Source organism: Myotis daubentonii, chromosome 8, assembly GCF_963259705.1.
Source record: "Myotis daubentonii chromosome 8, mMyoDau2.1, whole genome shotgun sequence".
NCBI lineage: Eukaryota > Metazoa > Chordata > Mammalia > Chiroptera > Vespertilionidae > Myotis > Myotis daubentonii.
This window is the reverse complement of record NC_081847.1, coordinates 27643924-27662016: the sequence shown is the minus strand read 5'-3', so window position 1 is coordinate 27662016 and position 18093 is coordinate 27643924. Positions and strand designations below refer to the sequence as shown.

Sequence of the window (18093 nt, the reverse complement as noted above, 5' to 3'; positions counted from 1 at the left end):
TGTCTTGCTGAACAATAGACGACTGAAAATCGGGCAAGACCATAACCTTTGATGGAAGTCAAGGCCAAATTTTTCTCCAAAGTGAAAAGCAGGTAAATGGGAGGCCATCAGGTCTTAATGTGCCTTCACTAGGAAAAACACTCTGCATCACTTCTAACCAATATTTTGCTGTTTGTCTCACTTCTCGGTATGTTGCCTCTAGTGTAACATTGACTTATAGCTTGAGGGAACACCATATGCCTCTTCAGTTTTCATAATCTGACCAACTATATTTTATATTTTAAACTATTATTCTCAGCACGTTCCCAATAACAAACCATTTGCTAACAGAATAATGAAAGTAATGCTAGTTCTCAAGTTTACAAAAATAGTTGGTTCAAGGTTGTAATGAAAATCATAATTTGGGAACTTAAACAGATGGGTACAGAAAATTGTACATATTTATTAATTCCCAATGGAGATCAAGGGGAGACCTGATTAAGAATAATAAGAAAGATTCACAGGAGAACCTGGAATTCTGATTGTTTTCAAATGTTATGCTTAAACACCATTTCCACACTGTTTCACAGAATACTAGATTTTAAATATTTCCATATTTTAAAGTGATGCTAGTATTATTTTTCTTCTAAAGTTATAGGTATATGAAAATGTTAAGCCCATGTTTTATGGACTGAATGTGTGCAGCCCCCCAAAAGCCTTGGGTTGCAGCCCTAACTTCCAAAGTGATAGTCTTTGGGGAATATTTAAGGTTAGATGGAGTCATGAAGGTGGGGCTCTCTTGATGGTATTAGTACCCTTATAAGAAGAAACCAGAGAGCTTGCTCCCCAACCCTTCTATGTCCCCACAAAGAAGAGGTCATGTGAGCACACAGTGAAAAGGGGGCCTCTGAACCCAAGGAGATAGCCTGCACCAGAGAATAAGCCTGGTGGAACCCTAATCTCAGAATTCCAGACTCCTACATTGTAAGAAAATAAATTTCTGTTGTTTAAGCCATCCGGTCTGTAGCATTTTGTTATGGCAGCCAAGCTGACGAAGACATCATGTCATCATGTCCTTGTTGCTCTTATCAGACCCAACTTTAATGCTGTTGTCAGATCCTTTAATGCTATGACAAACCCTAAAAGGCAATGAAATAGGATGAAAGGTGTTCTGATATATAAGTATCAGTGTTTAGTAACTATCTATGTTATCTATTTGCCTTTAAGCCCGAGTTACTATGCATTTATTATACACTAATAAATCATTGATATTCTACATTTTTTCATATTAAATATGAAACCTAATATTTCTAAGAGACTGTTTTGGCTCTTTTATTCCAAGCATGCATTTCATCTTGTGAGACCTTACTGGCATTTTTAGAGTCACTCATAAGAAAAAGGCCCTAGCTTCAAGATTGAAAGATGATGGTTTTCCCAACCCTAATGACTAATTCATATTTTACACTTTACTGTTGCTTTATATTTGGACCATATGTGTTTTATTACAGCTCTTTCTTTTCCTAGATTTCTAATTGCCTTTCTTCCCTTTTTTCTCCATTTATCATGAGACTTAAAAAAATATTGTTGAAAGTATTACAGATGCCCCCTTTCTCCCCATTGACCCCTTCACCCTGCACACACCCCCAGACCTTCACCAAACTATTGTCTGTGTCCATGGGTTATGCATATATGCATATAATTTCTTTGGTTAATCTCTCCTTACCCCTGACCCATCTTCCCTCTGAGATTCATCAGACTTTAGAACAGTAGTTCTCAACCTGTGGGTCACGACACCTTTGCGGGTCGAACGACCCTTTCACAGGGGTCGTCTAAGACCATCGGAAAACACATATATAATTACATATTGTTTTTGTGATGAATCACTATGCTTTAATTATGTTCAATTTGCAGCAATGAAATTGGGGGTCACCACAACATGAGGAACTGTATTAAAAGGTCATGGCATTAGGAAGGTTGAGAACCACTGCTTTAAAGTATCCTCAAGTCCTTCAAACCTTTAACTTACTCTAACCTACTTAAAGCACCTTATTTTTCCTCTGAAGACACCTCCCCTCCCCTCTGGCCTTCCTACTCTATCCTGTTCTGATTACTCTGCCTACTGCCACCTCATCCTGTAGATTGCTCCTACTCTTTCGGAGTTGCATCTCTTGTAGCCAAGTTTATGCATTCATTTGGTTTATGGTCTCCCTTGTTACAGTACATTCCTTTGTAACTTTCTAAACAGAAGAAGCTAAATGTACAGGTCACTTAAATGGCTTCTCTTGTGTCTAAATAATTGGATTAGATCCAATATTCTACACTGAAAAATCCTTTACTTAGGCTCCTAAAGACATTACACCTTTGTCTTCAAGTGCCCATTGTTGTTGACAAGCAGATTGAGGCCAGTTTGACTCCCATTCCTCTGTAAGTAACCCGTTTTATGTTTCTTCTCTCTCTTTACACACATTTCCCCCTTGAAATTTCACGAGATGTAATAAGCAGTGTTTGTTCTTTCATTGTAGTGGCCTATGTCTCTAGCATTCACGCATGTGTGTCTTTACTAATTTCCTCCGTCTCCTTCTTTTACTTTTTTATCTGAAGACCTAGTCAATTGAACACTGGACATTTAAAGGGTTTTCAAGCCTCTCCTTCATTTAATCATATTTTGTTTCTATTTGTCTTGTTGCTCTTTGACATTTTGGGAAATGTCATTAACCCTATTATTCAATTCATAATTTCATTTTTAATTCAAGTAATTATATTTTTAAAATATTTGGTAGATTCTTTTTATATTCTGGTTTTCTTTTCATGGCAGGCTTTTCTTCATTAGGTATATTTTCAGCTTCTTTTAGTCTATCATTTGGAACTTTTAAATTTATTTTTCTTGTTTTTACAGTGGTTCTCAACCTTCCTAATGCCGAGACCCTTTAATACAGCTCCTCATGTTGTGGTGACCCCCAACCATAAAATTATTTTTGTTGCTACTTCATAACTGTAATTTTGCTACTGTTATGAATCGTAATGTAAATATCTTATATGCAGGATGTATGTTCATTGTTACAAATTGAACATAATTAAAGCACAGTGATTAATCACAAAAACAATATGTAATTACATATGTGTTTTCTGATGGTCTTAGGCGACCCCTATGAAAGGGTCGTTCGACCCCCAAAGGGATCGCGACCCACAGGTTGAGAACCGCTGCTCTAGAGTCAACTTTTCTATAGACTTACCTTGGTCTTTTATGTTTTGACTTTTCTGATATGCTTTATAATGCTAAATCCTCCATTTTTATTTAAGGGAGAAAGGTTGGGGAGTTACTATAGCCTCCTGGGCTATTTTGAAAATCACATTAATTTTTGCCAAGTCTTTGCCTAGAGTAGAAATTCTTTCTTGGAGAATCATGTGGGACAAGACAAGGAATATTAACTAAGGGACCATTGGACTATGAATTCTTTAAGTGTCAGAATGAGGATAACATCCTGTCATACTGTAAATGTTATCCACCCATAGGGTATCCCAGAACCCCAGTACATGAACATTTGAAAAATGGTGCTCTAAAGATAAAGCCATACTACAGTGCTATCCAGTAGAACTTTCTCTGATGTCAATTTTCCAGCTCTGCCCAGTTCCACACAGTAGCTACTAGCCACATGCAGCTCTTAAGTAATTGGAATGGTGCAGTGTGACTGAGGAACTGGAACTTTACTTTTATTTAACTTTAATTAACTTAGCCACATTTGGCAAGTGGCTGCCATATTGGACAGATCAGCTTTAATGTGTGCCTGGTTTTGCATAGTCTAATAAAGAGGATTTAAAAAGACTAGGTGTATACATAAATCACCTTAACAAACAATATAAAATATACTTAGAATTGTTGTGGTTTGCTCTGGTTATCTGGTTTTGTGTATGAGTCTCAAGCATCAAAAGTAAAAACAAAAAGTAAAAATATATGAACTATAATATGTTATGAACCCCATCATTGAGGATGTATGCAGTCCTCCAATTTATACTCAGATGTCTGCCACCATGTAGTTGCAACCTGTGTTCTGAAAAAATTAATATTATCAATAAACAGATCCTCTACAGTATAAAGAAGTGACTAACTGCTTGGGCTTAGTTGTCAGGCCACATGGATTTAAAATCCCATACCTGCTTGTTATGTAAGTGGCAAGTTATTTCACTTCTCTGCACATCAGTGTTCTGACCCGTAAAATGGGGATAATAATCCACATAAGATTGGTTTGTGGATTAGGTTAATTGAATGATTATTTAGAGTAACATCAGGTAAATATTAACTATTATTATCTTCATCCTCTGGTATGGGAAGCATAAATTTAAATGACAAATAGGTAGAGGAAGATTTATTTGCTAGATGCTTTGGCAAGCCTGAGTTTTATTTATAGCAACAAAATTTTCATTTTAGTAAGGATTAAGATTACAAACAGCCTTTCATTTAAAGAAAGTGCTATTTAAGTAACAGTTTGTTATCTTCTATCATTTCAAGTAACGCCCCATGTTTTTCTAGGCAGTGCTGGGAATGTAGGAAATGGCTTGCTGAGAAGATAGGATCATGAATATCTAGGAAAGAAAGAAGAGAGAGAGAGGGGGGGGGAGGGAGGGGGGGAGGGGGGGAGGGAGGGAGGGAGGGAGGGAGGGAGGGAGGGAGGGAGGGAGGGAGGGAGGGAAAGGAAGGAAGATTTCAGTGGACATGAGCCTCTTTTGTTAGCAAATTAAACACTGTCCACAGTTTTACATTTTATGTTAACCTAGAGAGAAAACAATGTTGCCTTAATGAGAGGGTCAAAATGTTCTGATTCAGGGAAATATTCCTGAGGCTTTGATATTTCCATTAATCCTTAGAGCTTACTACTATGGCATTCCATATTTGTTCATTTGTCAGTCACTACCTTAATTGAGTGCGAATACAGTGGTCAATAGGGAATAGCAGTGTTTGCTATCTTATTAGTGCATTCTTTCTATATGGAATCTAAAATACCAAAGTGAAATGTAAATATTCAAGATTTACCCTCAAGCCCTTGGAGCTTTGGGCGCAGGCCTCTGCGCTACCTTACAGGAGCTTAGTAAGTAAATTCTAGACACAAGGCAGCGTCTGAAACACAATCAGAAGCATGTGAGTGAATGTTCTTTGAGGCTGTCTGTAAAAACTGCATGTAGAAAAAAAGCTGGTTAGAGCACAGTTTCTGCAAAACAAAAAGCCATTCTGGAAGTGAGGCAACCTAGTTTTAAAAAGATTTTTAATTAAAAAAAACAAACCCTCTAAAAGGCATTATGTTTTTGCTCATAAAGGCCTTTGCTCATTAGCATGCGTTCTGGCGAGGACCAAGGCCTGTCTCAAATACATGTTTGGAGTTCGTGTTGAAGTTTTCCAAGGGCAGAGTTTAACCACAGCGAGAGATTACATCTTCTTCTCCAAGTTGCTTTCGTTAGAAATGCCATTCTTAAAATGGTGGCCAGGGGAATGTTTCATTGATGCCTTTCCAGTGGCCTGTGATTTCATGTGCCTGCAAACATGACCTGTGTCTTTCTGGTAAAAGGTCAATCCCTGGGACTTCTGGATGAAAATCTGTGGAAGAATGAACGCTAGATTTCCCAGAGCCTGCACTGCTGCGCCTGGGTCCCTTCCCCCACACCAAACTGAGCATATGCAGTGTTGTCATAGAAACGATTCTTGTTTGTTAATTAAATGAAATAAGTAGCTACAGAGAAACCAGACAATGTAAACCATACATGCATGAATAAGTTATTTCCTTTCAAATGCCAAATGTCCCAAATCTCTCTTGCTTTTGAGCTCTCTCTAAAGCAATAGGCTCATAGAGTTTTCATAGATTACTCATATAGTTTTTTGTTTGTTTTTAATTTTATTTTATTGTTTAAAGTATTACAGATAGTAGTACATATGTCTCTCTTTTTTTCCCCCCCATTGACCTTACCCCGGCCTCCCCTACCCCCCTTGCACATGCCCTCATCCCCCCGCCCCCAGTGTCTTGTGTCCATTGGTTATGCTTATAAGCATGCATACAAGTCCTTCAGTTGATCTCTTACCTCCCCCGCTCAACACTCCCCAGCCTTCCCGCTGTAATTTGACAGTCTGTTCAATGCTTCTCTGCCTCTGTATCTATATAGTTTTCACTGAAGATTTTATTAAATCAACATTTGAGCTATCTACTATGTGCAAAACATTATGAAAATGTGTGGAAGCAAATCACATGATCCATGTGGAAGAGAAATAATGGTGGTGGTAGTTCTAGGTAAGATGACTGCAGAATGAAGTTCTAGAAGCCAAAATATTTTTTAACATGACACATGATAGAAAGTCTAAGTCAATAGATTCCCATCATCTCCTAGAGGGCAAAGTTGTAGAAAATGAAATATTTGGGACCTTAAGTTGAAAAGTTAGTTAAAAAATTAAATAGCCTCATTCATCTCATTCTTATTTTTGTTCCCTATTTTGCATGACAAATGTGGGACTATACTAAATTTTATTCTTTCTTTTTTTAAAAAAATATATTTTATTGATTTTTTACAGAGAGGAAAGGAGAGGGATAGAGAGTTAGAAACATCAATGAGAGAGAAACATCAATCAGCTGCCTCCTGCACACCCCTACTGGGGATGTGCCCGCAACCAAGGTACATGCCCTTGACCGGAATCAAACCTGGGACCTTTCAGTCCGCAGGCCGACGCTCTATCCACTGAGCCAAACCAGTTAGGGCAATTTTATTCTTTCTTGGTGTTTTCAAGCCAGTTACCCTAGGCCATCTCTGTGATGAGAGTAAATTAAATGCTGGAAACTACACCAATTTTCTAATGCAATTATACCCTCTTACTTATTTCAGGTCAGCCACAGTTATCTCCTGCCTGAGCAACGACAGTTTCTCAAATGTGCTCTGTGATTCCCAATTTTGCCACATCTATCCACTAGATCCATTACACAAAATGTGATTTTTCTAAAATGCTAATCTGATGAGGTTGCTTCCCTGATCAACACCCTTAGCAGTTCTCAAACTCGTAAAGTCTACATTCTCCAATACAGCTTACATGTTTTGAAATTAGTACTCATAGCTGCTTTTTTTTGCCATTATTTTAGTCTAAGAGTCATTTGACCTGATATCATAGCAAAACTCAAGCATCATCTTTCATTCTGAAATGAAACCTTCCTTAGCCCACTCTTATAATTGTTTACACTGTATTTTAAACTCAACCTTATACTGCATAGATTTCTACCTCTGCACTTCTTATTGCACCCAAATTCTGTCTCTCCTACAAGAATAGGGTCAAGGACCTCAGATGATTATTATTTTTTTAATTTTAGCATAATAAACATTTATGTAATGAATGACCTAGTGAATAAATAAGTGAATGGATGAATGAATGAATGAATGAATGAATGAATGAATGAGGCAGAATCTTCAGAGTAATGTTCTTAGGACCTAGACTTGAATGTAGTTACAGGAAGCAGCATTAATAATCGTGGATGACAATATGAATGGGAGTAAGTAAGTGAAGCTTGTTTAAAAGTGTCGGTAACACCAGGATAAACTCACTGAAGTTTAATTCTCAGAAACTGAACTAGAACAAAGATCAACAGGAAAGAGTATAACAATATTTTTTAAAGCACAGATTAAGACAGATCTGGATTTAAACATATTCCCTCTTTGAAAGTTTCATTAGGCCCATTCTTTTACTTTTATTAGCTTCATTTCTGCAAACCTAAGATCAAAAAGATAAAGTCAGTGGTGTGCCTGGAGCTTTATAAATAGGGTCCATGTGACTCACACTTATTCAAATAAAACCTGTAAAAAGTTTTGATTCTAAGTCATTGTTAAGCCTGAGGTAAGTTAATAGAATCTCTCATCCCAGAGCCACTTCCTTAAACATTTCCTTTTAAAATAATATGTTTTTGTAAGTTATCTATTTAGCCATACTGAAAGAAATGTTTTCAAAGGCAAGAAAACATTTTTGCGGGTGAACACATTTACACTCCAAATTATTACAGTCACTGTATCTCCCTGTGGGATTGAATACATGTGGATACAGGGGAAGTAGCCAACTTCCTTAATACTCAAGGCTTGATAATTAAGGATTTTAATATCTTAGTCAATCATTCTTTTTTTAAAAAAAAATATATATATATATATTTTTTATTTCAGAGAGGAAGGGAGAAGGAGAGAGAGATAGACACTTCAATGATGAGAGAGAGTCATTGATTGGCTGTCTCTTGCACGTCCCTTACTGGGGATCGAGCCCACAACCAGGGCATGTGCCCTGACCAGGAATCGAACTGGTGGCCTCTTGGTTTCTGGGTCAACACTCAACTGCTGAGCCACACCAGCCAGGCTTAGTCAATCATCCTTTATAGGGAGGTGACATGGGATTCACCACACTCTGAAATCAGTTCTCGTCATTGTTACTTGGAAGGAACAAGAGAAAAATATTAAGAAGCTCTTAAAACAGGTCTGGTTATTAGACTATCATCCTTGGGGCCTGGCCAGTGTACGCAGTGGTTGAGCATGGACCTATGAACCAGGAGGTCATGGTTCAATTCCCAGTCAGGGCACATGTCCAGGAGGGGGCGTGCAGGAGGCAGCTGTCAGTGATCCTCTCTCATTATTGGTGTTCCTATCTCTCTTTCCCTCTTGCTTCCTCTCTGAAATCAATTATATATATATATATATATATATATATATTTTAATGTCCTCCTTGGGGCTTCTCATTGGCCTAAGAGCAACTGTTGCAGCTTCCAGCCAAAGCAAGACCTTCTATCTAGAGCTTGTCAAGCTCCATGACTTGATGACAGCTCCAAAAAATAAAAAGGCAACAGTATCCTAATGCTTTGAAATGGGTAACTTCTTGCTTCATGGGAGTCCTGCTCTCTTTCAGTGCATTACCTAAGAATTTGGACATTATTTACTCACTAACATCAAAAGGGAGAATTGAGAGATGGAATATCTCTTTTGTTGCCCATGTTAATTTTTCCTGATTTTTTTCCCTTAAAAATGTCATGATCATATCCACAAAGGATCATAAAATCAGTGTGACATCAAGTAGAGAAATAAACAAACCTCTCAAAATTCCTTTGGCAACAATTGGCAGCGATGTCAGCCCCCTCAGCCATTTAATGTCCTCCCAGCTGATGGATGGGTCTATAGCTTTTGCCACGTATGCAGCAAGTCCACTGTTGTCGCCAAAGTTTTCCTTTGGAGAAAATGCTAAATCATTGCTTTCAAAATTTTTCATCCTGAAATAAAGAGATATATAAAGTGAGAAACTCCTCAAAGATATCTTTACAATGACTCACTCAAAAGAAAAAGAAAAGTTACCCTTTTCACACCCATTGTTGTTCACTCCTCAACCAACCAGAGCAGTGATTTTCAACCTTTTTCATTTCGTGGCACACATAAGCTAATTACTGACATTCTGTGGCACACCAAACATATTTTTATTGATCTGACAAAAGAAAATTGGTGTAATTTTGATTCATTCATACTGAACAGCTACTGTTGTATTGGCTGTTGTCATTTTTTTTAGTTTGAAAATCTAAGGGGAAAATGGTCAGTGCCTCTGACTAAATAAATAGTCAGGTATTTCATGTTTTAAAAATTGCCCACTGGTTGAAAAATCGCTCATCTATAGGTTGGTTGCAATCATATTTTCCTTTTTTTAAATATAGTTTTATTGATTTCAGAGAGGAAGGGAAAGGGAGAGAGAGAGAGAATCATTGATGGCTGCCTCCTGCAAGCCCCCCACTGGAGATCGAGCACACAACCCTGCTAGCCAAACTTTTCTTTGGGTAAAAATATAGCTGTGCATTGACCTCCGACTTAGTCATAACTCTTTCTTCCCTTGCGCTAGCTCTGCCATTGAATATAGAAAGGATCTTGGGGCCATAACTATAACAATTTTCTATAAACCTAGAATTACATAGGCACACTATTTTAAAATTATTTTTAAGAGGATCATAAGATTTCCTTTAATATAAAACTAAGCTTAGTGCTTTTTACATTTTAGTGTACTTTCAGCTAAAATAACTGGTTGAGTAGCTTGGGTGGCATATATTATCAAAGAATATGAACATTCACATCCCACATAACTCTACTCGAGCCATTGGCAAAGTTTTCACGGTAAGTATTAAACAGTAAGCTCTATAGTTTCATGGACTTAGGAGGCCATTGAAAATTCTAGCTCCTTGAGAGTCAGACTGGTACCCATCTATTTGTTGAGCCTTGGTATGGATTTTAATACTCAGACATCTCTTTTGTAATCAAACCACTAAACTTGGTGATACTCGAACATCTCTTTTGTAATCAAACCACTAAAGGTCGTACATTTTATCATAGACTTTGGTCTTCCATTGTCATTCTAACTTGAATTAAGCCAACCTTCTGGTCAAGAAATATATCCATATTATGGAGAGCTATTCCATTACTTAGAAATGATATTAAGTGATATTAAATCCCAAACTTTTAAGTAACATTGGTAGTAAGTGAAAGGTCTGGTCTGTCACTCCCATAGCAAGACCAGAGGGGGAAAAAAAGAAAAACATCTGTATGTGTATATACTCTGCACAGCACCCACACCCCTCCCAAACAGGCTACAGTGTTTCAGCAGAGGCGGGGTGAAAGGGTGAAATGGATAGGAAAAAACAGAAACATGGATAAAATTATATAAATAACTGTTGTTATTCTTGGACGGTGCAATGCAGATCAACACTTGAATGAATGTTGCCTTACAGAAATTTCAGTGCACAATGAAGCCTTGTTGTTACTCTCAAACGTTGTTCAAAGCCAGAAGCCAAGAAAAAGTTTTCAGATATCTTGACAGGGACCCGCGATGGAGTGTTTTACCAATGGCTCTGAAGAAAACCTCCGTGAATGCTATTTTTATTTGAATTATGACATATACACAAGAAACACTTAAAGCGGCTTCTGATAACCAAAGTATTCCATTTCGTAAGGAAGGAAGGGGGCAACATCCAAATAATAACATGATTACTTATGACTTAATTCTCGAATCCCAATCTATTTAATGACCCAAAGGCAAGGGGTAGAATTTCTTCTTTGTAAGGAACTCGTTGTGCCTTGAATGTTCCTCAAATACACTTTTTAATCTAATATTGAAATTATTTTAGCTTTTAGTAAGTTAGCATCATAAAAACAGTAACAACTACTAAAAGAAAGTTAAACATTATTAAATCACCAATGGTAACACCAGCAATAAATATTGTGGAGAAATATGTGATATTATTTTATTATAGTTATTGATAATATGCCATTAAAGATAAAGCTACATGTCTCCATAGTGGGAAATAAAATAAAAAATAACAATCAGTAGAGCCTATGATATCAACTCAATATGAGAGAGACAGAGATTCATAATACATACAGGAATTGGTACATGGACCCCTAGCCTTTAATTCTGTGGTTAGGGAAACACTATATTGAGAATATAGCCCTGATAATCTCTTCCTCAATGTGGCTGGGCAGTTAAAAGAAAGTTTGAAGGAATGGGTTTTAAGTTTGAGTGCAAACCTTTGCTCAACTTCTTATTAGTCTTGTTTTATTGGGTAAATATCACATGATCGAATACAGTTCTATTTATTGATTTGGCATTACTTATTGAGCACCTACTGTGTGCTAGTGTTTTAGATGTTTAGGGTAGACCAATAAATAAAACAGTCAAAAATCCCTGGCCACATTGAGTTGATATTCTAGCAAGAAGAGACAGAAAATAAAAAAAATAAATATAATCAATAAGTAATTTATGGAGCAAGTTAGATTATAAGTGTTATAAAAAAATAAATGAAAAGGCCCTAGCAGGGTGGCTCCATTGGAGAGTTGGAGCATTGTCTCGTACACTAAAAGGTTATGGGTTTGATCTCCTGTCAGGGTGTGCAACTGATCAATGTCTCTCTCTCTCTCTCTCTCTCTCTCTCTCTCTCTCTCTCTCTCTCTCTCTCTTCCTCTCTCTCTCTCTCTCTCTCTCTCTCTCTCTCTCTCTCTCTCATTTCTCCCTCTCTTAAAACTCAATTTAAAAATATCTCTCCTGAAGATTTAAATAAATGAATAAATACATTTTTAAAAGTACTGCAAAATAAGAGGTAAGTGAGCTGGTAGAGAGTTGACTTGAAAATAAAATATTGTAATCAAATTTAGCTTCATTGAGAAGCTACCTTGTAGAGGAAATGAGCAGATCGGTGTTATTGGCTATGCTACTTGTTGCTGCTATACCAAAAGATCACAAACCTAGAGGCTTTAAAATGACACAAACTTATTATATTACAGGTGTGGAGGCCAGACGTCCAGAATGATTCCCACTAGACTCCACTCAAGGTGTGGATAGGGCCGTTCTCCTTCCAGCGGCTCTGAGGGAGAATCCCTTTCCTTGCCTGTTCCAGCTTCTAGAGACCACCTATGTTCCCTGACTCCAGATGACATCACTCCAACCTCTGTTTCCATCATCACCTCGCCTTCTCTGACTCGGACACTCCTGCCTCCCTCTCATGAAGACCCCTTAGCTGCATTAAGTCTGTGAGAGAACTCAGGATAATCTTCCCACCTCAGAGTCCATTTTGCCATGTAAATAACATCTTCACAGGTTCCAAGGATTAGGACATGGACATCTTTGGGAGGTCCTCATTCTGTGTAACACAGTTATATTGTGAATGTTTTCCTAACCAAAGAATTCAGAGGCTATTGAGCCATATACCTAGTCCACCTTCACAAATATTTCTCTTCCCCAAATCCTCTCCAAGATCCCCACACATACTGTGTCTCTATTCTGATCTCTACTGTTTATTTTTATTTTGCTTTCCCAATATAAAGACACGTAGACCCATCCCTGATATAAAAACACAGGACAAGTGAAGAAGTGAGCGGTGCGTTGATTTGGGGGAAGGCTATCACAGGCAGATGGAAGAATCAATTCTGAGGCCCTAAGGCACTAGCACGCCTGGTGTGTTGAAGGAAGAGTAGGGTTGCCAATGTGGCTCAGTGAGTAGGGATGAGGATGTTAGGAGATGAGGTCCAGGAAGCAGTGGGGAGCCTGCTCATGTTGGCCTCGTAGGCTACTTTTATGGTGAGAGACCTGGGAAGACAATGGCAGTCTGATCCTTTTGTGTGTGTGAGCTATTCTGGTTGCTATAATCAATAAATCATGCTGGGGCTTAAGGAAGCATGTCCCCAGGCAAATCACCGGAAGGGTAGGTGTCATGATTTATCTTGAACATAGTCAATGATTGGAAGTTCCTTTTCTTCTCTTTCATCTGCCCTGGCGTTACACCAAAGAGCCAGATCTTTACCCAGAAAAAATGAACTGTCCCCTGGGGTGTGGAGACAGAAAAGGCCCTGCCTCAGAGCCTCTGGCACCAGCCTAGGGAACTGGCATCATTCCTGGGTTCTTCCAAGAGCAGATGAGTATTCTCCTAACCGCCCCTCACTTTCAGGAACCTCCATGCCATGCAGAATGTACACACATGCATGTGTTTTGCATATAGACCAAGCAGAGATTACCAAACTGCTGAACTCTGGCTGGTCCCAGATGCCAAGAGTCAGAACCCTCCCCCACCGTGGCAGAGGAAGTAGCAAGGGCTGGAAGGAGCCACTGCTTTACAGACTCATTCTCCTCTGGATTTCCTGCCTCCCTCGCCTGCCAAACCTCACTCTGCAAAGCCCGGCTTCACCTTCTATGAGTCAGGTCAGCTGCGGAAAGAAACCTGATTTCATATCAGGCTGGAACAGAGGAGCTTTTCGGTTGTATGTGGCCTCAGGCGGAAGCCTGGGCCTCCCATTAGTGGGCTCTGCCTTCGACTGCTGAGTGTGGGCCGCGGGGAAGCCAACCAGGGGAGCTGGCCCGCCGGCAGTCCACCAGGACCAGCAAGGCCAGAGGGCGCTCTGGGGGTGCGACACCAGCCCTGGGGTGTTTCCTGCGTTCTCAGTGATCTGGGCGTATTGCTCATTATTTGATCATCTGTAGACGGGAGGTGTGACAAGCCACTCCTGTGCACATGGACAGCTGAAAAGAGCCTCTGTCTCATGGTCTGATGGGTCATCTGGGTGGGAGCCCGGGAGCAAAGGAAAAGGGGGGAAAGCAAATCCCACTCCTGCCTGAGTGGCGTGGCACCGAAGGAGCAAGACATAGCAGCCAGAAGCAGCAACTGCGTCATCTCCCACGTCTAAGTACCTGCCACTGTGAACACCTTTTGTCACCCAGAGCGAGAAAGTGCTTTCGAAGCTGCAGAAATAACCCTACTGCTGTTGTTATTATTGTTGTCGTTGTTGTTAGTCATATTAACAGGAGGAGGGAAAAATAGCAAACTCCTTTAGAAATGGCAAAAGGAAAATAATGAGGAATATTTCCTGTAAGAAGCCTTGAGTGACATACTAATTTTAGAAAGTCTAAAAAAATAAGGTAATCAAAACAGAGAAATAATGTGAATATAGATCTCATCGTAGGGAAATTTGAAGCCATCTACTTTCTGATGAATTTGGCAAAACGTAGGAATATATATGTCAGGGGCCTTTTACTTTTATTTTCTTAGAAAGACAGGGTTTCTGGGTAACCCTGGTCTGGGAAACAGGAGGCAGGTCTGATGGGAGAGCACTTTCTCCTTCTGTCATTGGCCACTGAAGGTACCACATGCAGAAATAATATCCTAAACCCGCTGGAGGTTGAGAACATCACACAGCTACTTTACATAGGGCTCAGCAGCAAGATTGATGCACATAGTTTATACAAAGTTAGGTACGTACTCAGCAGAGCTATAGGACAGTTGTGTGACACCCAGGACTGTATAAGGACTCCCTCTCTCTCTCTCTCTCTGGTTGCGATACATCCTATTCTATAACATATGTGGAATTCCTGGCTTCCAACAGTCTTTGCGACCTTCTATGGAATGCTGATTTGATTTTGAATCTTCCAGATTTTAGAAGGATTAACGTTACATGTAGCCAGAGTAAGCAACAGCCTATGTAAATGAGGTCTAGGATCCAAAGAAGGCATCCCTCATTGTTTCCTATCCTCCCATGGCCAAATGCGTTTAGCCCTGAAGGTTGTCAGTCACACAATGCTATGAACAATCCTTAGAGCAGATTTTGGTGGGAACTGGGGAAGGATAGAATAAAAGGGAAAAGAGGTCTGTAGTTTAGGGAGGTTGGGGTCTTTCTTAGTAAACTCCACTGAAGTCCCAGCTTTAATAAAGATTATCCTAATTCTAAATTATTACAGGAAAAAGGACAATTCCCTGCTACTGCGCAAGCTGACTGACCTAATGAAAACATCGTTGTTCAGCCATAGATTATTAGACACATTGTTTATGCTAATATGAGTGAGTGGATGAATGAATGAAGCTGGGAATATAGGAATTAATGTTCACCTATGATTATGTAGGGATATTGCAGCCCTGGCCAGGTAGGCTCAGTTGGTTAGAGCATCATCCCGATACACCAAGGTTGCAGGTTCAGTCCCCAGTCAAGGCATCTACAAGAGTCAGCCAATGAATGCATAAATGGGTGGAACAACAATTAATCTCTCTCTCTCATTCAAATCAATAAATAAATTTAAAAAGAGGGCTATTGCTCAAAAGAAGTAGTTGATGAGGGGTCAAGCATGTGGCTCCTTTTGTCTCCACTCTTTAAGTTTTCTTCAATCTTCCTAGCCCAGATACAATGAAAAATAAAAGTTACTAGGTGGCTCTGTGATTTCAACAAGACCTAGGATATTGGGATCACAATAAAATTGTATCCTGGGCTATATTAAGTATCTTCTACCTATATGGCAATTCATACTTCTCCAAGCCCTTAATGTATTCTGATACATAACTGTATTTGACTTTTATAAATATATGGGCAATTTCTATCCCTCTTTTATAGCTCAAGCATATGACACCCACTAAATGGGTGTGATTTGATGGAAATTATGGGGATATTTGGCAAGTACACTATCCCTAGAATCCAGACCCTGTCAGCCCTAGACAAGATCCCTTTTAACCATACTTAGGGTGCAACATTCTATGAAGAACCAATTCCCTAAGCCACTCACTTGGAAACTAGAGAAAATGTTTGGAACTAGCTCATGACAAGAGCAAAGAGAATTAGATGAATAATATCTCAGGGGCCTAGGAGACCAGAGACTGATGGTTACCTGAGTTGTGGTGGCAGCTTGAACCTGTTTCGCACGTCGTCAAAGCGGTTGCCCAGATAAGGGGTGTCCACTGTCACAAATATGGCCTTGTAGCCCATCCGCTCGGCCCGCCGCACGAGCTGCTTGGTGACTTCACGGTCCTTGTAGATGTACAGCTGCAGCCAGCGAAGCGCCTCGCCACCGGCCTCTGCCACCTCTTCAATGGAGGAGGTGGCCCAGGAACTCAGCATCATGCCGGTCCCCAGGGACCTGCAAGCTGAGAAAGAAAGAAAGGAGAACATCAAGGCAAGCCTGGTATTTTCCCACTCCGAATACTTCAGTTGTAGTTTAAGGGGTAAAGAATCTACAAGGGCAATTTGGCAAAAAGAAGTAAAATCTTTTAAAATTTAGAAATATCCATTTTTTCCCACACACTGTGAATTTATCTTGAAGACAAAAATGAGTCACTTAGCCAAAGGTGTGCCAAATGTAAGATAAAAAGGTTGGGAAAAATCTGACATCTAACCTTAGGGGGTTGGCTATAATAGAGTTCATATTTAAAATGAAATGTATACTCCATTAAAGGTAATATTTTTGTGATCATTAATTTGGTGTCAACTTGGCTAGGCCATGGTATCCAGATATTGGCTTAAGCATGTCTGGATGCTGCTGTGAAGTTATTTTTTTAGATGAGATTCACATTTAAACCAGCATACTTTGAGTGAGGCAAATTACTCTCCATGTGTGGATGGGCCCCATCTAATCAGTCGAAGGAAAGGACTGACCTTCCCTGAGGAAGAGGGAGTTCTGTCAGCAGTCTTTCTTCAGACTCAAATTGCAACATCAACTTGTCTCTGAATCTGCATCCTGCCAGCTTACCTTAAAGATTTTGGACTTGCCAGCCTTCACAAGTATTTGAGGCAATTCCTTAAATAGTCAGATAGATAGATGATAGATAGATAGACAGACAGATAGATAGATAGATAGATATTCCTCTCTCTCTCTCTCTCTCTCTCTCTCTCTCTCTCTATATATATATATATATATATATATATATATATATATATATATATGTATATATATATATGTCATAATATTTTTAAATTTTAAACTTTTTAAAATTTATCTTTAAGTATTTTGTTAAAGGTATACTCTACCATTTATGTTGCCTTTTAAAACTTTATAAAATACATATACTAGACACTCCAAGTAGAAACAGTTTCCTCGCATCCCTTTGAGCAAGATATCAAAACATGAGCAAATAAATGAAATATTAGATAGATTACTCTACTTATCTCAGAGAACTTGAAAGAACATAGGTAATAATCCTTGCTCCAAAAATAGGTAGTAAAATTGGGGTCAACTTTAATGGAGGAGAAACTGACATAATGTTTATATGTCATATACCAAACATGCCAAGAGACAAATAATAAACATATAAAACTGACTATATAACCCTAAGTCATTCAACTTCTCTGTGTGCCCACCACAGACGAAATGAGAATAAAAGTAGTTGTGCAAGTGACACAGAGGGTGATGATGAGAATCAAGTGATCTGCTGCTTATAAAGAAATTTTAAGAGGTTATAAAGTCTCCATGCTTCTCAAACTTTATAGGACAATTCCCCCGGAGTGTTTGCAAAAACACAGATTGTAAAACCTGCCCCCAGCGATTCTGATTCAGTAGGTCTGAAGTGGGGCCCAAGTACCTGCCTTTGTAACCAGCACCAGTGATGCTGGTGTTGCTGGTCCCGGACCACATTTTGATACTGAAGTAGCTGCATTATCATTTGGTGGTAAAATGCTAAGTTCAAATAATAATAAAATGGATTTTGTTTTCAATACATGTTACTTTTTCTGTGCCTTTCATGGTGTTTCTTATCCCTGTTCTCCAGATCATAGGCCAGATAATGAAGACCTGAGCTGCAGATTATATTGTCTATGTATCACTAATCTGTTCGCTCCAAGTGTTGCTTT

At 39.0% G+C, this 18093-nt stretch overlaps 1 protein-coding gene across 1 annotated transcript in view; it reads right to left on the bottom strand.

The window, feature by feature from the left end:
• HAO1 (hydroxyacid oxidase 1) overlaps positions 1–18093 on the bottom strand; it is a 60892-nt gene that overhangs the window by 14028 nt on the left and 28771 nt on the right. Inside the window, exons 3-4 of the mRNA XM_059705578.1 lie at positions 16139–16394; positions 9064–9239 (exon numbers count right to left, since the gene is read on the bottom strand). Coding sequence (XP_059561561.1) covers positions 9064–9239; positions 16139–16394 — 432 coding nt within the window. The remainder of the gene's footprint in view (positions 1–9063; positions 9240–16138; positions 16395–18093) is intronic.